The following is a 24,388-nucleotide window of genomic DNA, read 5'->3' as shown; positions in this document are numbered from 1 at the left end:
CATAATGTCGTGTGTGAAAATTAAGCTTAATCAACCTATTTTACCTCCCTAGACTATGCTAAATAGGTTCCAGTTATTGAATGCTTACATCATAACCACCAAATATGCCACAACAACCTAAAATATCATGCTTCTATTGCAAAAATCATGCATAATGGCATGGTTAATAATCTACATGTAATAAGGTAACTAAAGAAGGAATAAACATCTCTTCATCAGAAAATCTAATGATATGTTTATGAAATGGAAAAATGGAATCACAAAATATATTGACCCAACAATGTTTCCACATTCGTCATCTAAAAATCCTCATTCCCAAATATTAAGGAAAAATAATTATTTGCAGAATGACATTGCTTCAATCATGAGACTCATATAATGAATGTTACAACATGAGTAGTGATTGTTACACATTCAGAAGCATATTATTCTTCAAAAAGTTCCAAGTAGAACAATGAACTTTCCAAAATTAGGCACAATTAAGTGTTTGCTACAACTACACAAGTATAAGACTACACTCATGAATACATGCAACTTGGACAACTTATTATGCTCACTTGCACAAGTAAATAAATCCTACAAAATTTATCATTGTCAAATTATTTCCAAAAACACTCGTTTTATATTATAGATTTATATGATAAAAGTGACACTATCCCGTTGATCTATTCACACTTCAACAACTTTACTAAAATTCATTTTCACATTTATACAATAAAAAATTGCAAACATAGGAAGCTACATCCATTGAATAATCTATTCATAAGCTTCCTGTACATAAAAGATATAGTCAATGGGACATTTACTCTATGAATTGATGTGCATAAAATCTATAGCCATTGAGGCCTTTCGACAAATAGTTTTCAAGCATACAATATACAACTATTGAGGCATTTTGTCAAGCATGAGATGACCATCATCTCTTAAGACAATTTTGACAACAATTAGCAACATGAATATAAGATATTTACTCAACCTATTTAACTCATAAAATTCATGACTTAAAACTTCAAATATTGGCATATTAAAACATAAACTAAATCATCTTAATACTTCACCAAAACAAATTGACAACAGGCACACAAGTTTGGGAGCAGTAATCTGCAAAATCGCCCAGATTTACGATTTGGCTTTGAAAAAATATTTTTTTGGAATCAAAAGGGGCGTTACGGGGCCTTTGGAATGGATACCCCCTGATGTTAGGTTGAATCACCTCCGAAATTCCCAAGGATATGATTCTTTAGAAAAACAAAAAAATAAATTCTTTCTATCTCACTTAAAACTTTTTTCAAACACTAAGAATGCAAACTTCATCTACAAATGCACATGGATAAATAAAACTCAAAGCTATGCTAATATTATATTTTTATCAAACTCATGGCATCTTGAATGACTCAGCATGTAATACTTTATGTCAATTAGTTTGCAACAAGATTATACAAGAAAAACTTATATAATCTGAACTACAATTATTGAAGAATTTGTGGAACATTTTGTGTGCAACATTTAATGTATATCTAAGGTTTAGTTAACAAACCAATTCACAGTAAGAAAAAACCATGCTATAAAACATAGAATATTAAATTTGGATAGTAGATATAGCCTACTATCGACAAGGATTCATTATAAACTAAACTTGAAAACTTTGGCAAGACATGCCTATTTTATTCCCCCTGCATCCACACTTTCAGACCTGCCATTCATTATTGGTTAGCTCATAACATAAACATTTAGAAGTCGAAAATTCTCATAAATTGAAATTTCTACAACACTTTAAACTAATAATGAACTAAAATTTAAAATGTTTATGAATATACTTGACATTGTATATATACAAATCCAAGGATGAGAGTATGTTTTAGCTCCAATATCCTTACCAACTTATTATGAAATATTTGGATTTCCACCCAACCATATCCAAGGAGAACTCCTCCCCCTCCAACCCCCGAGCTGTAGGATCTCACAAACAACACCAAAATCCAACAGTAGAGAGATATCCAAGGCAAGCTAAGGAAGATAAGTTTCACTTCCTCCAAATACCACTCATGGTTAGCCCCACCAGGTAGAGCTACTTAGTAATTTGGTTTAGGAATTTCAAATTCACTTTGAAAGAAATTGGATACTCTCCAAGTCTCCCATTCTCATAATGTTTTTTTTAATAAATGTCTCCAACTCTTAGTATCGCAATGCACCTTGCTCTCCTCCTATGTGAGAATACATGAGACACATATATAGCAGGAGCAACAAATTCTTGTCATAAAGGACGATTAATATGCATGCCTTGTATTGCATTTAGAGGAGTGTAACACATCCAATTAAGGAGAGGTATGCATGCATTAGTTAAGGAGAATGTAACTTATCCATTAAAGAGAGCGTAAGAGGAATATTTTATGACATGTCTTTAATGAGGGTAAGAGAAATATGACATTCTTTGATGAGTGAATAATACATAGTGTAATGTATTATTCAAAGAGAGACATTTACATAGAGCCCTGAGAGTTATCAAGGAGAGAGGTGTGAAGTGATTGAAGAGATGAAGGTGAATTGTAATTCCCATTTAATAATAATATCATACTCTCATAAAAGATAACAATAATATTAATAATATTGAAGATTAAGTAAGATTGAATTATTAGGATCGAATAATGATAAGGTAAGTGATTTTCCTTCAAGTATACTTGATTACCAATTTATGCAAGGTGATTTAATATTTTGGGAAAGTCACCCTTGAGATGCTAGACATGACTTTCTATTTTTGGGACACTACATAAAGTAAAAATGTTTAATTCATCATCTATGGGTTAACCATTTAAGCTAACGTGACACTGTTTGATTTGACGGGTTACCTTTATCTTGGTACCAGTTTCTAACTGTACCATCCATGCATTCCTAAATTTTTCATATTTTAATTTCTATTTTTACACAATTTGGGGACTAATATAATTTAATTTAGTCACTAGATTAATCTAAACAAAAAAATATTGATTTAGAATGTTACATTCGATCTCAATCATAGTATATTAATGCTCAAGTTGTCTGTCTTCTAAAGCTATACTTATCCTAGGGATTTTTCTAACAACATCATTCACTCTCGCGGCTTCATAGACTTGCTTTAATATTCCTAAAAGATCATGGCTTATGTGGGAAGTCCCTTAATAAGTGTGGTTCTCCACAACCCCAACGCTTCAGTGGTTCTATTTCCTTTATTCCACTGCTCTTTTTTCTATTTAGTCCAATGTGCCTTGACCCAATGTATGACTTTGTAGGATGACTAACACTTTCCCTACTGAATTTTTTCCTCTGTTGATCCTTTCCAAAATTATTATCATAAGGAGGTTTATGTCATTTTCATCTTCATTATGGACTTGGTTTTGTCCTTATTTTTCCAAAGTTTTAACCCTTTATTTCTGTTTTGAATTGTTGGTAGCATAATCTAGCTTTTCTTACTACCTCATCCATGGACTTAGGATTGTCAGACTCAACCCTTTCTTTATAAGGTGTTGGTAAACAGTTATAAAATCATTTTATCTTTGCCTTTTATTCTTTAATATAAGGAAATTAATATAATAACTTTGGGAATTTTGCTAAAAACTCATCCATAGTTAGTTGTCCCAACCTTAACTTATGGAATTCCTTAGGGTCATCATAATATCTCTCACTCAAGTATTGACACTTGAATTTTTTCTAAAGTTCCTCCCACAAAATTGTCTTTTATTTCAGCAGATGTACACTTTTGGCCTCTTCCTACCAGAGAGTAGATTTTCCTTGCAACTCATAAATAACTAGTATGCCTTTTAGATTACTGTCATATTCATATACCTGAAAATATTTTATTATGTTAAGAATCCAAGCTTATGAATCTTCTTCCTTCTCCCCATCATAAGTAGGGGGTTTTATTTTCTTAAACTCCCCTCGTAACTCCATTTTAATTCTTTCTTTTCATTATTTCAGATATGTCTTATCTCACTCTCCTCCAATTTTGACTTCTTTGATTCTACTTCCACCTCTTTCCTTTTCATACCTTCTTGTTCCACGCTCCTATGGCTCGATTTTTCAGTCAACTCCCTGATCATTCTTTTTTCTCTTCACCATATTTTAGCAAGTGCTCATTATTGTTTCTTAGGTAAGTCAACTATTATTGTATGTTTATGATGACATCCATAAACTGTGAATTTTGTGGGGTACTTTCATTACCCAATTCCATATACGTTTCTTCCCTGACTTTTATGGGTAGACAGAAATCTTTTTCCATTCTATGGTAGTCTGCTCCACTTATGTACCTTACCCAACAATGTAACCTACTATCAATATATCATATTTGTATTTCTATACTTTTTTTATTTCACTGTGATGGTTCCTTGCAGCCCCACTGCTGAAACCAGGTTCTGATACCATTTGTAAAATCCCTCCAACTTCATAATTTTTTTTTGTTATTTCGTTGGTAAATGATATCTCCACATTACTTTATGATTCCTATGATAACATGGTAATATGCCTTACTTTATGCAACATCATGTATTTAATTGTTTCTAAGTATATATTTATACAATACATGCATAAATGTTTAATGTCATTGACTCTTGCTCTATTTCCAACCTTTTTAAGATATTGGTATATGATTAGACTCATTAACCGGGTGAATATATGTTAGATTGGCGAAGCTGGTTATGACTATTAAGTTTAACCTATTAATGTGCTGCAATCTTATCCTATGCTTCCTAAGGTTGTATTTGGGAGGACGTATGGTATACATAATCAAGGATAACCGCTTTTTCCCTCATATAAACACATAATTTAATTGACTATCAATACACCTGCCGTCACTCGGTATTGCATTGACACACTCATCAAATGGGATTTTGCACCCTTACCAGGCCCATGTCATTTCCACATGGTCCATGTTACCCTGACTTCTTCGATGACCAGATTCGAAACACCTTCATCCAACGGACAAGATAAAATTCAATTTTATTACCCTACTGATAGCACGACGACACAATTCATTCTTGAAACTTATCGCCTTGCTCTGGTTTTGGCTCCTCTAACTGTGTACTGATGGGAAAAAAAATAGTGATTGTTGGGTTTCCTGTCAGGGTGTCGTGGCTATTCTCATTGCTTCAACATCTTCGTTATCCACCGATACGAGGTAACTTGCCACGTTTTTATTCTTTCCCAATTTGCTGAGATGCCCTAATTCAATATTGGCGTAAAAATGTTTTGGTTTCTTTGTTATTCTTTCCTGTTAAATATACTCCTTGCATTGTTTGTCTCTAGATGAGTCCATGACTCAAGGTTTTCTCTTTTCTTTGGGACCTACAATTAGGATTTGGTTAATTTTTCTTTCGCGGTTAGTGGTAAGGAATTAATATCTTCCTTGTTTAATAGGCGTGGAATCTGCCAGCAAGTTTACAGAATTGGTTATAAGGTTACTGGATTAGTATCTTTCTTACGCTGTAGCGTTACGATGTTTGCAACTAATTATCATTAGATAGGGGTAAGAGAAACCCACATAGAGGTACGCCTAGAAGTAGGCTCGACTGGGTTCCGAGACTCGTTTTTTAGGTCTTAGTTTTCCCCTACGCTTTGTAGATTCTTCCTTAGTGCTTCTTCAGTGTCTAACGTCACTGTGCTATCAAGTAATCTTTTCGTTTGGTTTTAATGTTTTCTTTTTTTTCATTCCTCTCACTGCACCTCCTTTCCAGGACGTTACTAGCTCACGACGTTGAAAAATTATGCTGCAGGTAACCAGTTCTAGTTCTGATGAGTTCCTACTTTCATGTTGTACATGATTTTTTTATCTACATATATGTTGTTTTCTTTACACCAAGGTTAACCCCAACATTGTGGTTTATCCTTTGCAGGTACCTCCATCCCCCACAACTTACTCAAAATTTCTTTTCTAAAATTCTAACATGTTCCGGAATTTTACGTCCAATGGTTGATCGCCTCTACAACCCCCTAGGTAGGTTGCTCCATTTTTCTCTATCCTTTTCAATACAATTCTTCATATATGTTTGAGACAACGAGGTTGTTTCTCTGGTTCGATGTCGGGTCTTTTCTGCTACAAATTGTTCATGTTCTTGTCGGGTTTTTGTTGAATTGAGCACAATCGTGGGCTTAAAACCCTGAAACAATATGGGATTGTTGTTTTTCGTATGTAGTTTTCCTAATTTCTATATTGTAAAATTTCTTAGGGGGAACTTAACCTTCAACTGAAACGCAACCCTACATCCTACAGAAGTCTCAGGCGTATTTATCTCGTAGATGTATTTCCAGACCCCTTTGCTAATTCAAATGTTGAACATGAATTCTTATTTCCTATGTATGGTAGTAGATTCATCGTAATGAAATTTTGTCATGTGTTTCAATTATATTTGTTGTTTCATTTTACATTAGGTGGAATAATGTTTATGGTAATGTGTTAGTGTGGAAACTCTGTAACTTTCCTGTATTGAAGTTCAGATATTATTTGTTGTGTCTCTAATTCTAAATATTATTGTCCTATAGGCTCGTATGAATGTTAGAATTGTGCACAACTTTAGTGGTGGTCAAAATGTTTAGTCTCGTTTCTCTAATAGTGGAATTCTTAGGAAAATCAATGATTTGTGAGAGTACTATGGGACTATACTGCTATATAAGACTTCTCTAGGTGGTTGGTGTGTCTTTTTCCTTTGTTTTATTGTTTTCTTATGATGTCCATTCCAACATTTTGTTTGAGACTATCAAATTTCAATTTTATACTAAATCCCTTCACCTCCTTATATATGGTGGGTGTTGTCACTACTCCAATAACCCTCAGAACTTGACTCAATCCTTTAATCAGTTCATTCTAAATCTAGAGCAAAACATGCGGCCTTACTCCTGCACTACTTTGTATAGTTGTCTAATTTAATTTTGTGTGTTATGTACACAACTGAAAGAAAACTTGTTCCTATTCCAGACCATTTGACTATAATTTAGTAATCAGAGCTCAGTATCTAGTCCACTACTATCTCTGACAAAAGTCATATTTTTTTGAAAGAGTACTAATATTTTTTTTCTCTCATTATAATATTAATTGATTTGATATTTGTTTAATGAAATTTAATCTCATCAGTCCTAGTTAGTTGATATTGAGCATCTTCGGTTGCTCTGAGATTCCAGTGCGCCTGGAAGTCATCATCGCGACATTCAATGTGATTTCTTGTTTTTCTCTAACAAATCCTCTCGGTTGTAATTTATAATTGGATTTATGTTAAATTAACAATAGCGTGACACCCTAGTATCTACCACAGAAAATCCCCTTACCACCATATACTATGAAAATTAATTTCTTTAATTGATTTTCCGACTAGGATTCAGGTTTATTTCGTTTTGCTAATATTCCTTCTAGCATTCCCCTTTTATGTAATATATTATTGTCCACATTACGAGGGAATTTAAAATAACACTTCATTTCTCTTCAGATTAGACGTTCTCTACATCCCTTAACCAACTCCCAACTAAGATCAACCATACGAATAACAACCTGAGAGTATATAAATTTCCTTTCTTTTGTTTGCGTGTAACAATTAAAATAATTATCTTCTTATAACATCTTCTAGTATTACTAAATATTTCCCATCTATCCATAGTTATTTATTTACATGATTTTTAAAGCACAAACTATGCATATTAATTCGTTCAATGATGTTTAAAACGCATATTATCATCTTCACAAAACAATAAATATTGCAGGCTTCAAAATAATCAGTATGCGTAATAATTTTCATTATACCAACAGTAATAGTAATTCTACAGAAATTCCTAACCAGATTTATAAATAAGTAATAATTTTCACTATAATAGCAGTAATAATAATTCTACAGATTCTACAGAAATTTCTAACCAGATTTATAAATTGGAACTATACTTGGGTGAAAACACCTTTGCTCCCAACCATGAACTAATCCTCCATCAGCCTGCCCCCGAGCAGAAATCTGTGCCAAGGAATCAACAACCTCTTGTTAGTCCAGAAAAGGGTTTTTTAAGCCTTTACCTCCATAGCAGATCTTTCCTTAGTGATGTCCTCCTTTTCAAGGTCTCCCAACCCTCTAACCTAGGTTGTATTTTGTCTTTGTTTTCTTTTAAAGGTCGCCTTTTTCTTCCGTGATGCTTTATTCCACCCTTTTCTCATTGTTTCTCTCCAACGGAGTTTTTCCGTGACGCTTTATTCCACCCTTTTCTCGTTGTTTTTTCTCCAACCGAGTGATTTAATAGATGTTTTCTCCCATCACATTAAATCTTGCTAATAAACTTGTAGGAAATTTTAGGAGTGATTTAAGGGAAGCTATCTTGATTTTATCCGTTAACCTTAGTATTCGGATCTTGGAAATAATCCCTTTAACTCTTGTGTTTCCTTCCCAAATACTTTGCCATTTTCCTTTCCATTAATAAAATTTATTTATTACATCATCATGCTTTATTTCAAATTGAGCTCACTATGGCTTCCTAGGCATCATAACTAAAATAGTTCAATTTTATTGTTATTATTATCTAATTTTAAGGTCATGACCAAGCGAAACACCAAATTGGTGTATGTGACCTAGTTGTTTGTCGAACAAGGGTCCCACCTCCGTGCAACAATTTGAGTGGTAAGTCTATGAAGGCGTACATACTCTACCCCGCTTTGGTTTTGAGCTGTGACCTCTTAGGAAGAAACACATGCTCTTAACCGTTAGACACACTCAAGCTGTGTTTACACAGAAATAGCAGGGTATCACACCCCAAATCTATCAAGTGTCACGAGGGATCAAATCTCTCTACATGCTTCCTCATGTTTTACAATCAGAAAAGAGGCACCACAAGAGATTTGACCTCTCCTCATTTAAAATGAATCTAGGCTAGTTAACATTAAATACACTTAAATATATGATTTTTCTTTGTATCTTTTATATTTTTTTTTCATCCATATTATTGATACTTATTAATAATAATAAAAAATATTAATATTACAATAAATCAATAGTAAATGTAATGATGTAAAAAAAATTATAATATTACAAAAATAAATAGTAATGGTAATGATTTCATTATTGTTAAATTTTTTTATATTAATATCTAAAATTATTATTTTATATTATTTAGTTTTGAAAAGTTATAACAAATTATTTTAATAATTAATATATTTAAAAAATAATAAAATAAAAATTAATATTTTATAATTCTATAATATATATGGTTGTTGGGTCTTATATAGAAATGCAATAGAAAATTATGGAAGTGTTGTAAATATTATGGGTAAAGGGATATTTATTATGGAACCAAGGAAATAGTTAATTTATTATTACATTTTTAATGTTCGTCATTGATGAAAAGATATTGATTTCAACAAAAAATAGGTACCATATAATAAAATAGTCGATAAAGATCAATGTTGCGCTGTGAGGAAGAGGTATTTCCTCACCGTACAAGTCGGAGTCACTAATTAGTCACAGCAAGAATCTCCGGTAATCTTCAACAGTGAGTGGCGGCGATGGATACAAGGCGAAAAAACTGTTACGAAGGTTCATGAATTAAGGCGAGGTGCACCACAGCCGTGGTGATTATGACATAAAATTACTCGTTTGACTGATTAATGAATTAACGCGAGGTGCACCACAGCCGGTACGCCACATGGTAAAATACATCCTTGTCTCCCGTAATCTGAAGCTAGTGGCGTAGGCTGTTATACATTTTGGACGGTTTTCCGGTCGTATTTGTCAATTACGTGGGAGGGTGATGCCGATGGTTTTGCAAGGAACGTCGCACAGCTGGGAAGAAATTTTGAATGCGACGTATTCACCTTGGAACAATTTGTGGTGGAAAATTCATCGAGTCCAAGCAAAATATCTTCAGTCAATGACCAGTTGGGTGAGAATTTTCATCCTGGTGCGACCATTTCAAATTTTACTCATACTCAAATTCATGTAGTATATCCTGCTTCGTGTTGCAAATGAATTTCCTATGTCATATCGATACACAAGGTTTTCCACTTTGATCTGTCTTAGATAATGGTATTTGGCGTATGACAATATACATATCGGTATTTCTGTTACAGATAATTGAACATCTCGCAAAGCTTAAGCTGTTATTGAAGTCGTTAACTAGCCCGGTCTCTTTTCAGTTTCGAATTCTGCATCACCTTTGTTCAATAAGGATGAGGCAGCTCCCTTCGTTCTCAAAAACTTCGAGCTGCCCTCTTTTGCAGGAAGATTAGACGAAGCCTGCCAGGTACGAAAATATACCACTTGCCTGTATGTGGGAAGATATTGAAGTAGAAAAATCTTGGAAGGGGTTATTAGATCCCATAAATCCTGTTTTGAAAACGGAGATACTAAGATAGGGTGATTTTGCAGAGTTATTCTATGCTGCATTTAATAGTGAACATTCCACCAATAATTTAGGTGGGTGTAAGTACAGCCCTGACAAATTGTTTGAGTGTTGTGAAAGGGCTCGTCATTTCTGTAGTGCCTGCTATGAAATGAATGATTTTTAATGATGTCCACCAGACCCCATGGTCTAAGGGACCACAAAACAACTTACAACTTAAAGCATATTCAGATTCTTTTCCTTGTCAATTCCGATGTTGTGAATTTAGAGAAAGAAATTCACTATTTTGTGAAGTCTTTCCTCTTCAAAAAGTTCAATAAGATTGTTCACCTTTAGACTGTTCATATGCTCCACATATTTTGATATAATGCCATACTTTTTCTATTGCCCCAGTGTTGCAAAAAATGAAAGTCTTTTGTTCCCACTCTTCTTTAGGGGTCACCCATCTCTTGGTTTCACACCTTAGATGATGGGAACTAGTCCTGAACTGTACAATTAATATTTTAGCTTTTCCCTTGATTGTTGAACTCAAGTACTCTTTATCATCATGCTTCCACGCAGGGTTGAATTTTTTGACATAAGATTTTTTTTTCCTACTTGTTTTGTCCACATGGAAATCATGAATTTTTCTAACACCCACCTTTTTATCTCCTCCTTGGTGTGAGGACAATGATGCAGATTTATGTCCCACTTGCCTAACCACTTTTTATTTTGCTTCATCCACATTTTTTTAAGACAACTTAGCTCTTCTTTGACAACCAACTTGGGCCATCGATGCATATCCATATTTTCAACCTTCTTTAGGTAACATAGCAGATGAATGATCACTAAGCTTGAATTGGAAACATACGAGCCTCAGATAAAGGTATATCATATGAAACCGTTGATTTGACTTTGAGGGTACTTGTGATTAGGTGCTTTTGGATTCTTTCTATTTTCCGGCATTTGAGGCTTCACATGTTACTGCCCCATATCTCACAACCATAGCGGATAACTCGCACCACTAATAAGCTAAAGAGGGTTTTCTTAGTCTTCCAATCCCATAATTCTGCTTGGCTACACCTATTCTGGAAAAGGTAGGAAGCTTTCCACTCTTCTTGGATTCTCTTTGATCTACATGCCTCCCACCTCAACTTGTAGTGGAACTCAATTCCCAGATATTTGTACTCATCTACAACCTCCAAGGGGTTTCCCTCAAAGAGAAAAGTATATTGTTGTTTCTTTCTTTTGAGAGAGAAAATCATGACATTAGTTTTGCTGACATTTACTTGCATTCTCAAACCTCTTGTGGATTTAGCAATAAGGATAAGGTCATCAACATATAAAAGCAGTTTTACCACATATCTTGCTAATTGGATGCCTTCTCCTTCAATATTTCTTATCCACTCTTCAAGCTTATCAATATATAAACCAAACAAAGTGGAGGAAAGAGGACATCCTTGTTTGACTCCTATGTCACTGCCAAAGAATTCAAACATACCCTCATTTGTTCTTATTTTGACTCTAATGCACTCATATAGGTTATGAGCATCCACTCTATATTCCTTTCAGAGCTAGTGCTCTTCCATTCTATGCCATAATATCTCTAGGGACAATATCGAAGTCTTTTTTGAAGTCAACAAAGAAACAAAATGCTTCCCCACCTTGGCTATCCCAAACTTTTTTCATGAGATGCCATAGAGTGATGCAATGATCAATGGTAGAATGCTTAGGCCTAAAGCCAGCTTGTCCCTTTAGTCCTTTTCCCTCTTTTTCAGCCCACATGGTGATTATGTTCTCTAGCATGCTCAAGAAAAGTTTTTGAAGAAGATGGTTGATCATAATACACTACAACAAAACCAGCGATTTGCGCCAGATTTAGCGCCAGATTTTAGTGCATTTTTTTTGTAATTGTGATGAGCAACCTGGTGCTAAATCTGGCTCTATTGTACAATTTTTAAAGCGTCCTTTTTTGCACCTGATTTTGCATCCTTTTTCACGCTAGATTTTGCATCATTTTTTACACCAAACTATGCATCATTTTTTCGCGTCAAATTTTGAACCAAGATTTGCATCTTATTTTATGACAGGTTTTGCTTCTAGTTTTGTGTCATTTTTTGCATCTATTTTTCATTCTCTTTTGCTTCCTATTTTGTGTCATTCTTTGCTTCCATTTTTGCACCATCATTTGCATCAAGTTTACACTGTATTTTGAATCCAATTTAACGTCTTTTTATGCATCCATTTTGTGTCAGTTTTTGCATCTAGTCTTACGCCAGGTTTTGTATCTAGTCTTACACTAGTTTTTGCTTCTATTTTTGCACCAGCTTTGGTGCCTATCTTTGCACCATGTGTTGAATTTGATTTAGCACCAAATTTTGCATCCATTTTGGTGCCCATTTTTGCATCTTTTTTTGGACCATTTTTTACATCCACATTTATGTTTGATTTGTCTCCATTTTTCCCATCTCATTTTGCACCATATTTTGCGTCATTTGTTTCATCCAATTTTGCATCATTTTTAACACCATCTCTTGCATCTAATGTTACATCATTTTGAGCATCCAAATTTGCATTTATATTTTCATCTTATGTTGATTCATGTGTTGTGTCCACCTTTGCATCTTATTTTGTGTCTAATGGTACATTCAATTTAGAGCCATTTTTTACGTCTACTTTTGTATTTGTTTTTGCACCAAGTTTTGCATCCAATTTTAAGCTATTTTTTGCCCCATTTTGCACCATTTTTTGTGTCTACTTGTGTCCAATGTTGCACCATTATTTACACCGACTTTTTCATCCAATTTTGCATTTTTTTGGTGTCTAGTTTTACATCGTTTTCACCATCCAAATTTGCATCTTTTTTTGCCTCATTTTGTGTCCACATTTGCATATAATTTTGTGTCTGAGTTTGAGCCTAAATTTGCATGTGATTAGGAATCATTTTTTACATCCAATATGGCATCCTTGGTTTCACCTTTTTTCAGCCCCATTTTGCATCTTGTTTTATGTCTTTTCTTACATCTTTTTTTTTTTCCTTTTTTGCACCCAAGTTTGCATCCCAAATTTACACCATTATTTGCATCATCATTTGGCATATTAATTTGTAACGTTTTTTGCTTCTTTTTAACGCTCAACTTTGCATCTTATTTTACATCTAGTTGTTGTCTTTTTTTGCATCTAATTTGGTGCCCATTTATGTGTCCTTGTTTTTGCCCAATTTGATATCCTTTTGTATGCCATGTTTTGTTCCCTTCTTTGTGTCAACTATTGCACAATTTTTCACTTCTAATTTAAAACACTTTGTATGTCAATTGTTTGCATTTTGTATTAATTCCTAGTTTAACATCCAATTTTACTTTCAATTTTGCATCCATGGTTACATCCGCATTTGACTTCTTATATAGAGTATATTTTTCTTTACATATATGACCCCCTTTATAGATTCATAGTGAAATATATGATAGTTTCTAAATATCATTAAAGCAGATATCACAATTCAAAATCATTTGTAAAGAAATTTAAGAGAAATTGACAACATCCATCCAAAAAAATAACAATGTGTCATTAACAATTTTCAAAACATGTATAAAATAGCAACATAATACTAATAAAATCAGTATTATTTTTAATCAAAACAAGTAAAATTCAAATATGATTAACAAATCAAAATATTTCATGAATATTGTTATTCTACGATAAATTAACAGCATACATAAATCAAACTCATCGTATGATTACAAAATCAAAATGTCTCATTGATATAGGGTAAATTCACAACACCCATCTAAACATAACAATGTCATTCTACACAATAATTTCTTCATAAAAGACAATGCATGTGCATGCCTAGCTACCACCACCAAGATCATCCTCATAATCATCTTGACCATCCTCATTACTCTGATCCACATCATCACCAACACCGCAACTATCATCATCATCTCCTCCTTCACCACCATCATCCTCATCCTCATCCTCATCATCTCCTGATATATGTTGAACATAATTTGGATCATCGTCTTGGCAATCATTACCTATAGCATTCTGACAAAAAAAATCAATATTACATGTTAGTATTAATTACATAACACAACGCATGTTTTTGTTATACAATTTTAACCATAAAATGAGGTAAGATATACTAGCATATGCACCAGATGTTGCAAAGGAAACGCCGTAAGGCATAAATTGAAAAATACAAATACAACAAAAGAATACTTTGATAAAGAATAAAAATATATTGAATGCTCAAATCAATGCCCCATTAACTGGAAGCATTTAGTAGACATCTCTATCAACATTAGGATTATACACAATGATCAAGAAATTTTCCATATACAAACAACAACTTCCACAACAACCTTTTGTCACATCCACATTTTAAGAAATGCCTTGGAACGTGATCGGAATCTTCCATATTTCCTTTTTCATTATGCAGATAAATCTTCCATATTGCTATTTTCATCATGAATATTGTTAGTTCATTGTTGTAAAGTGTTAGTGTGTTAAATTCAATACTATAAGTTCGACAAGTGAAAAACATTCCTCAATTAGCATAATATACATTTTTCTCTCACCGTGTATTTTCAGTCAAAGAGCACAAGTAACATATTAACATGTATTTTCCCTTCATTATTTTCATCATAGAGCCAAGAAATCTACGCCTTATCTATAAAGTAACAAAAACATTTTGAAATAAGTTTAATATTTCAAGCCAGTGTCTAACCTATAAAGTAACAAAAACTTTTTGAAATAAATTTAATATTTTAAGCAATTGACTAACCTACTTTAATAATTGAAAAATTCTCAAAGATGAATTATACTCCATAACAAGAGAGACAACATTGGAGCCCATACTTTCACTAAAACCAAAAGAAACACAACCACTTGTTAAGAAGAAATTCAAGTAATAATAATAAAACAAAAATAATAAACATTAAAGTATAAAATGGTATTTCCAACACACAAGTATAAATATACATGCTCTATGTCCATTGTTAGATTAAATGGGTGTGGAGAAATTTAGTAGAGAACCCAAAATTGTATTTCTAATTAGGATGGGTGGAGAAATGCTTTAAATGCGGGTTGTTGTCATTCTAATGAAACCCTTTGCAAAGGGGATGTTAAGATTCTGAGAGAAAAGCTAGGCTTGGTAGAGAACACCTTCCTTGTTAAACATTCCCCTACTGTAACCAAAAGGAAAGGGCAGGAGAAACAATAATTAGGTTTTTGTTCACAAGTTGTACACAATATATAGGTGCTATTGATGTTTGAGTGAATAATGGGAGAGATTATTTATGAAATTGTGATAAGGCGCACCTAGTTTTGTCAGAAAGAGGCATATTAATGACAAGTACATCACATTTAGGTAGCATTTCGTCAAGATTTGTCTCCAATTTTGCTCCAGTTTCCTTTTCCAATTCGGGTCCAATAGAAAGACGGTCGTGGTAAAGAAGCTTACAATTGAAGGGCTGTACAAAGGAACGCAATTCAATTCAACATCATGTAATGTTTATTATTATTAGATTGAAATTTTGAAACAAACAGCATGCATGCGTAAGAATTATGGAGCACTGATTTTTGAAAAGAAGTTTGCAACATCATGAAGTAGTACTAGATCCTAAGAATGAATACCTTCAAACGCTTAAGTAGTTCTTTGCCAATATGCCCTGCACCAATAGAACCAATAGTTTTCCCTTCTAGATCATATGACCTGTAAGAAATTGTTGCCACTTTCCAATCACCCTCAACAATTTGCTTATATCCAGGCACAAAGTTTCGCATCAATATGAGAATGCGCATTAGCTCATCTTCTACCACGGACACCACATTACTTTCGCTGATCTTCAACCAATGATGATACAAACAAATCAATGGAATTAAAAAATATATCCAATATAAATAAAATGCATTTTTTTAAAAGTAACTCCTAAAGTGAGAAAAATAAAGTTAAAAAATATAACAATGACAATTGTGTACTTAAAATGTAACCAAAACAAAAATATATATACAACAATAGAATAAATAAAATGCATTGTTTTAAAAGTAACTCCTAAAGTGAGAAAAAATAAAGTTAAAAAAATATAACAATGACAATTGTGTAGTTTAAGTGTAACCAAAACAAATATATATATATATATATATATATATATCAATAGAATAAACCTATCAAGTGTGGATCAAGCAGTTTGTGTCGGATTTAGCCCATAAAATGTCATTTTCAAATTTAACAATAGAATAAACCTATCTAGTGTGGATCAAGTACTTTGTGTTGGATTTAACTCATGAAATGTCATGTTCAAATTTAATGGAGAGGGGTCGATTTAATGGAGAGGGGTTGAGAGTGGGAGCCACTTGTGAAGGGTAAAAATTATTCCGTAAGGCACTTAGTGAGATAGAGCCTTGCACAAACCTATTGACAACATCCTACAATTAGACAAATCATTCTTCCATCAACCATTGGAGCTGATCTCAACCTAAACACAGTTTAACTGATTATATATATATATATATAATGCACTGGAAATCTAAAAGTAGCATAAACATAGAGATACAATTGGAGAGTCTATACTGGTAATCTGGAAAGCTTGGTGCTAAGCAAAAGAGAGTGATGGGATGATGTCAATGTCCTCTAACCCTGATGAGGAGGGGCGGGGGGGGGCAAGCTATTGGCTCATTGTTGGAATTGTCAAGCTCATGAAAGGATCCAATTGTATGATATACTATGTGAGGCACCCGAATGAGTATGCTCTGCTTTCTTATCTAATGAACTTTTGATAATATCATCTCCACTCTGCTAAATGTGGGGGCAAAAGTCAATTGCGAGATCAAGCATATTTTGGAAAACAATCATTACAGACGGATTAAACAAAGAAGAGTGCTTTGAGATCTTCCACAAATCTTTCAGGAATGTAATAAGAGCAAAATAAAACCCATGGGTAAGTACAGCCAAAAGGATAATGAATCAATCTAGTCACAGTAAATATCAATATGATAATCCAGGTAAGATGTATTGTCACTTTTCCTGATTTCAGCCCTCTTGGCACCGCTAGGTTACCTATATCCTTGGGAGAGAGATAAGGTGGTTCCTGTAGAAAGGAGACAGCGGACAACAAAATATTCAATTTAATCAATTGGATTATGGTTCGAGCCCCATTTGAGAGTAGTGGGGCTTGGCAATAAGAGATCCAATGATATCTAACCAAGCCATGGAAGCCAAACTGTTGTTGAAATATTTGTCCGACAAAGTGGCCTGGTGGAAAGATGGACTTCGCCATAACTATTTCAAACAAAGTCGGTGATAAAAGGATCCCCTGTCTCGCCATTCTGCGAGTCCTTGGCCCGTTTCCTTTGGAAACACCTATCATGTATCCCACGCAATGGCAAGTGCATTAAGCTTGGGAAGACAGTATGGACCATCCACCTATTTCTCAAGATGTGTCTCTCTAAGACGTGAAACCCTAGATGTTGGATCAAGGTATAACAACCCTTTTCCTTGATGGCACCTTTAAAAGAAACCTGGAATGGCAGGGGTAGCGAGCCTTCATTGACTTCAGATGAAATCAAGAGAGTCGATATTACGGCAGGTTGGTATTTTCGTGAACAAACAAGTGAAGGCTCAAGCCCTCTTCAAAGGCCTCCAGCTTCCTGAAGCTCAAGGGGCCTGCTAGGCAACAGTGGTGGGTGATTCAATGATTATTCTAAGAGCTACTGTGCACATCTCTTCCAAACAGTGATACACAGCCCATTGACACAAAAGAATTATTAAAAAATGCGGAGCTTCAGCCTTCAAAAAGATCAAATTCCTTCATGTCTCAAGGCATCAAAACGATCAAATTTCTTGAATCTTCACGTCTCAAGGCATCAAAACGGGAAAAAAAAACCATCAAACTATCTAATAGTAGCATAAATGTAGGGATACAACAGAGTGTCTGCACTAAAAGTCTGGAGAGAGGGATGGGATGATGTCAATGGTGGTGGGAACGAGGCTATTGGATCACTGTTGGAATTGCCAAAAGCTTAAGAAAGGATCCAGTTGTGTGATCCTACGGGAGGCATAGGAATGATGATGCTCGGCTCTCCTATCATCTAATGTCCAAGCAAGGAAACTCTTGAAAATATTATCTCTGCTCTGCTGAATGTAGGGCTAGTCTAATAGGTGGAAGGTGCCATACTCTGGATCAGTCTGGAGCTGGTTTACCCCTAATGGGTGGAAGGTGCCATACTCTGGATCAGTCTGGAGCTGGTTTACCCCTAATGGGTGGAAGGTGCCATACTCTGGATCAGTCTGGAGCTGGTTTACCCCTAATGGGTGGAAGGTGCCATACTCTGGATCAGTCTGGAGCTGGTTTACCCCTAATGGGTGGAAGGTGCCATACTCTGGATCTGTCTGGAGCTGGTATACTCTGGATCTGTGGGTGGAAGGTGCCATACTTTGGATCTGCAAAGTATCTGTCTGGAGCTGGTTCATAACTCACTCTGATTATGTATGGCCTAGTCTAATAGGTGGAAGGTGTCATACTCTGGATCAGTCTGGAGCTGATTTACCCCTAATGGGTGGAAGCTGCCATACTCTGGATCTGTCTGGAGCTGGTCCATAACTCAGTCTGATTATGTATGATCTGTAACCTAATATGGCACAACCCCGAACAGGCATCAAATATGTTGATTGACCACCAAGGCAGAAGGTTGAGGTGAGATCCCATCTAAAGTTGGAAGGAAAGAAACTATGGATAAAATCCTGGCTGCTCCTCTGAATCCGGGGTAGAATAACAGTTAGGAGGTACCCTGCTCTGGTTTCCTCTTCAGCTAGTCCACATGTCACTCTGATCATATGTGGTTTGTAACATGATTTGGTTGGAACCTATGAACAGACCTCAAAGATGTCGGTAGACTACCAAGGGTAAGATTACGGGGAAACCCGAGAGACCTCAACTCTATCGTGTAGTAAAAACTACATGAGAACATTAAAATATGAGTAGTTCAACTATATTATTATATTTAGTCATACATCAACAGACACAGAAGACAGTTAAAACAAAAAAGAGAACATATAAATTATCTTGGTACTCTGAGAAGTGTGGCAGGGGATTGTAAACTGAACCGTATAAAGCTGCCAAAAGAATTGCTAACTTGTTTTCAAGACAATTGTTGCTTGAGAGAGTGAGACTGAAATATAGCAGAAATTTCAAGCAAATCAAATACTTCCCAGACCTTCAGAGTTGATACAACTGAGATAGGTACAATTTTTAGGAGACACCATTATACCAAATACAACGCAACGTAGGTCACCACGGTTAAAGAGAGGACATCATAACGAAACAACGAATTAAACATGGAACCGTCATTTCTAAAGGAAACAATGGTACCTAAAGCTGTTCGAAACGTTCGAAGGAAGGAGCAAAATGTCATTTATAAGAAAATAGTAAACTTCGTCCACAACAACGCTACTTAGGGTGGAAATTGTTGGGAAAACCACCACAAGAAAGGAACAAAAAATGGGAAGGCTAGAAATGCAATTATCTTTGCCCTTGAAATGTCTGCTAAAAGGAGAGGAGAGTTCGAAGGAAATTAAAGAACTCAAAAGGCAGTCCTTGGAGTCATCATTGCCCGATTTGAGAGAGCTTCCATTTTTTGAAAGAGTTGTTTTACTTGCACCTCCCCTCTCCATTTTGTTAAAGAGTTGTTTCACTTGTTATGCTAGAGTTGTTCGGTTGTTATGGAGGAAAGGATTTCAACAATTTTACAGGTGTGAAGGAAAATGAAATTTACAGGTTTGTGGTTGAAATTTATTGGTGTATCTATACGTGTGGCCCCAAATCATTTGTAGGTATCATACCTGTAATTATGGGTAAGGCCATATTTAATTTGATTTATTTGAAACTAGGTTTGTGGTTAATTCCAACCTAGGAAAACTCGATATATAGGTTCAATAACGTTCTTGTGTTGTATGCCCTCATTGTGTAGGCTCAATAACCCTCTTGCTGTGTGTGCCTTTGTTATGTGGGCCAATAACCCCTCTTGAGAGGATGCCTCATTCGAGTTCAACACAGTGAACATAATTGCTTGTGAGGGAGAAGAAAGGATTGAGAGGTATGAAGTTACAGGAAAATGGAGAGCTAGAGTGACTATGGCAGGATTTAGTGTATATCATCTCAGTGCTAATGTTAAGGACACGGTTAAATCTTTGCTCTGTTAATCATATTGCAATAGCTATAAGACTAAGGAAGAAGGAGGAGCTATGTATTTACTATTTTGGATGGTTGGACAAAATTCTCATTGCAACATCTGCTTGGCATTGAGAGGCAACGACTATAAGAATGTTCTTCTACAAGAATTTGTTATAATTTATCAATACCATTGTTGAAACTGCATGTGACTTTCATGTGTGTCAGGGAAGAGTTCAGAAACCTGACACAATAACTTATTATAGGGGTAAAAGATGAAACTAATTTAAGGAAACAATGGTTTTTACCTGTCCTGTTCAACCAGGGATAAGATAGTTATTCGTTTGTATTTTGCTTCCTTATCAAGGTAGACAGGAAAATGCTAAGCCTTGCTAAAGTCAATGATATGCCTGCCTACACAGTGGGTAATTGGATAGAGATAGTTACTATTTAACTTTCAGGAACTTATACTTCACTAGCTAAAAAGTTTTGGATTTTTTTTTCTTATGACCTTGAGTACAGAGTCTCATAATCAACTAGAAGAAAAATCAAGTCTAAAACATGCACTATTAACCTGCCTGTCACATACTGTTTGTCACACTATATATTAAAATAAGGTTGATCATACTAACAATAAGGTTGTATAGTTTAAAAGGATGGCTCTCCTGACTGCATTTGGTTGGTTTATAGAAAAGATTGCTGGAATGTGTAATGTGAATGCTCTGCTAACTGTTTTTTAAGCATTTGGAAGTATTAAAACCCCCTAGGATAATTAATGTAAGACCTGTTAATTAATGTGTAAAGATGGCTATTGTCCTTGGGCTACCTTAGCTATTCGTGTTTAGTGATCTGTGGTATTATGACTCCTCAAGTCACTATTAAACCATGAGAACCATGACCAGGCAGACTAGTGTGACATTGTGGATGAGAACCAAAACTAGACTCCTATAACCTCCTTTTTCATCCTTTAAATTGCAGAATTAACTGACTGTTCTAGTAATCGTTCTTGAGCACCTGAAGATGTGCACCCTAAATAATAAGAATAATACCCTGTAACATATGAATAGTCCATCCTGTGCATGTAGGATATGCACATGAGGTCCAATAAAATCACTAACCATAATACCAGGTGTTATTAAAGCCTCTACAGGTTGATATATATGAATGTTACAGTGTGCAGGAGTATGATTCAATTCCATACGAAAATACAAAACATCTAATAGGATTTCCTTATACCTCATAGGCAAACAACCATTGTCCCTTCTATAGATGAGCAGAATAAGTTCTTGGTTCTCTACACTAAATAAAGACAAAGTATAGTACTTATTGCTGACAAAATAGGATTTAAATCGTGGTTCAATTGCTTGACATTCAGCTGGTCATAGAATTGTAGAGTGCATAATCATAAGTGATGTTGCGAGCCTCATTGCTCAAAGTCTAAGGGTCTTGCGAGCCATAATCACAGCCATGTGTGGCATATCTTGTGATTATGGCATTTTATGAGGTCAATTCTTGTGAAGACATTTCAGTTTATAATAAATTTTGAACCTCAACAGAGTTTTGGCAAGACCTGGCTGAGCTAGGACATCAACAACACAACTGATATGAATGACATAATCTAGCCTCAAGAGGGAGCCTCTTTTGTTTCATCACTCTAACAATCTATGAAGTGGTGGAAAGCATAACAACTTCCCCTTGAATATGACACCTAAACTGAGTACAAATCCTAAATGATGCAGCCCTTGGTGCATGTCTCTCAAAGTATCGATATTTCAAATGTTGAAAGCTCTTGTGCCCATTTGATATGCATTCAATTGCAGTTCCCCTGAAGAAAGAATCTTATAAAGGTGAGGCCATGGCCAATATGTTAGCCATATCCATTGGAGTTGCCATTGCTTGACAACTTTAGTGTGATCAGTCCCATCATGATTCACATGGGCTTCTACTCAACACTGGCTGTTGCTATTGTAAGAGTCTTCAAGCTCGTTGAACCCATAGTACTGATAAGTGTATTCTTTGGGTCTCTGGTTTTCAAATTCTGCCTATGTTTTCCTCTCAGTATCATTATTTCAAATGCTGAAAGCTCTAATTCCCATTGCTGTGTATTTGATTGTGGTTTCCCTGAAGAAAGAAGCTTATAAAGGTGAGCCCGAGGCCAATATGTTGGCCATATCCATTGGAGTTACTATTTCAGCTTATGGGGAGGCCAAGATGAATGCATGGGAGGTGATTCTCCAGTTAAGTGCAGTTGCATGTGAGACTACCCAATTGGTTCTCATACAAATTCCACGAACATCAAAAGGATTAAGTTGAATCCCATCACATCTTTGTTGCTCCTTGTTGCCTTGTTTTTCTCAGCACCCCCTGGGCCTTAGTAGAATACCCATTTCTGATAATCAGGGTCTCTTCCTTTGATTTGGATTACATGACATTTCTGCTTGTGCCTTGGCTCTTAATCTTGCAGTGTTTATTCTGATAGGAAAGACTTCAGCCTTGACTATGAATGTTGCTAGTCTTGGCAAGGACTGGCTGCTCATAACATAATCTTTGTCTGTAATAAATGAAAAGGTTACAGTCATAAACTTGAGTGGGTGTGGACTGGCTTTTCTGGCTGTCTGTTACTATAATCATTTGAAACTTCAAGTTCTCAAGTCCAATGACAACCAACCAAAGTACCTCAGCAGTGCAGCTGATGCCAATGATGAAGGAGAAGGTTTGATAATGACGAGTGGGAGATTCTCAATCAGAGATTCAGAACCAGTAGAGAAAAATCAAACTCAAGCTTCAGGATTAGGTATTTAGATCATTAATATTGTCTTGTGCTAGAGATTACTATTCTTAGATTGGCTCCTCTATGCCCAGATCTATTTGCAGGGAACAGGCCAGTCATTCACAGTGAAGAAGATAATGACAAGATTAGTGTATAATGATGGACAGGATGGTGCCATGGTGCCAACCTAAATCTCAAGTAAGGAGACATCTGTTCATCAATTTGTCAAGAAGCATGGCCTACAATTCAATTGCTCTAAGCCTATCACTTCTTCCACCTGTCAAATAAATTGTTTCCTGTTTGTTTAGTTGACTATGGTTCTAATAAATATACTATTGTTTGATGTAAAAAGACAAAACAAAACAAAAAATATGGAAAGTTGTAACCCCATTTTCTAACTACAAATTGAAATCGGATTACCATAGTGACCACCTCTGCTTATTGGAATAAAAAAGGGGGTGGGTTATGCACAATCCTCCGTATCATTTGCTATTACCAGAGATAATTAAAGCCACCCTAAACTCAAGTCTTAACTATGCTGATAGGGTGTTTGGGGAGGGGGATCCCTTACCAACCCACTATAATCTGCACAAAAGCATCCTAAGAACATATGCAAAATCAACCCTTCAATGAAATGATCCAAGAATATAGGTACTCAAACATTGATTTTATCAAAGAAAAATACAAGACAGAAAGAAAAGATCATAACAAGGATTAGAAGAGTCTAAGAACAGTGCTCACTGTCTACAGAGCCAAGATGAATGCAGAAGAGTTCTTCCTTCAGTTCCCCATCTGAGAAATCAGTTGCATGCCAGACCCAAGTTTTATCACTACCTGCGTGCTCCTGAAGTGACATTGGGGAATGAACTGCAAGGCAAAAAGTTGAAATATTTCCAGAAAGTTGAAATATGGCAAATTTTTCCAATCAAGAACTCTAAATAATTTCATTAGGACAAGGCGTAGAGGATTCATGATGGCGACAAGAAAATAATGGCGCTTTGCAATTTTAGCACTCTCTTGCAGAAAAATACCTTTTCTGAAATCGTTTTGACCACGAAGAAACGCAGATGAACTGTTGGAAGTCGTGCAGAGAGAGATATGGTGGCTCGTGGATCAATTCTGGGGCAATGTTTATGCGATT

The 24,388-nt window shown here is 35.2% G+C and overlaps 1 protein-coding gene across 1 annotated transcript; it reads right to left on the bottom strand.

Moving 5' to 3' along the window:
* Positions 1–14,054: 14,054 nt before the first annotated feature.
* On the bottom strand, positions 14,055–24,388 carry LOC149143159 (formate dehydrogenase-like). The gene is made up of 3 exons (XM_089446429.1): positions 24,279–24,388; positions 15,946–16,155; positions 14,055–14,355 (listed from the first exon to the last, which is right to left on the bottom strand). Exons 2-3 carry the CDS (start codon positions 16,111–16,113, stop codon positions 14,158–14,160), a joined length of 366 nt encoding a protein of 121 aa, XP_089302555.1. The 5' UTR covers positions 16,114–16,155; positions 24,279–24,388; the 3' UTR covers positions 14,055–14,157.

Source organism: Pinus tabuliformis, chromosome X (assembly GCF_031772625.1).
Source record: "Pinus tabuliformis cultivar Carrire ecotype Pingquan chromosome X, CPIR1, whole genome shotgun sequence".
Taxonomy (NCBI): domain Eukaryota; kingdom Viridiplantae; phylum Streptophyta; class Pinopsida; order Pinales; family Pinaceae; genus Pinus; species Pinus tabuliformis.
The sequence above is the reverse complement of the archived record's forward strand: the minus strand, read 5'-3'. Positions and strand labels throughout refer to the sequence as shown.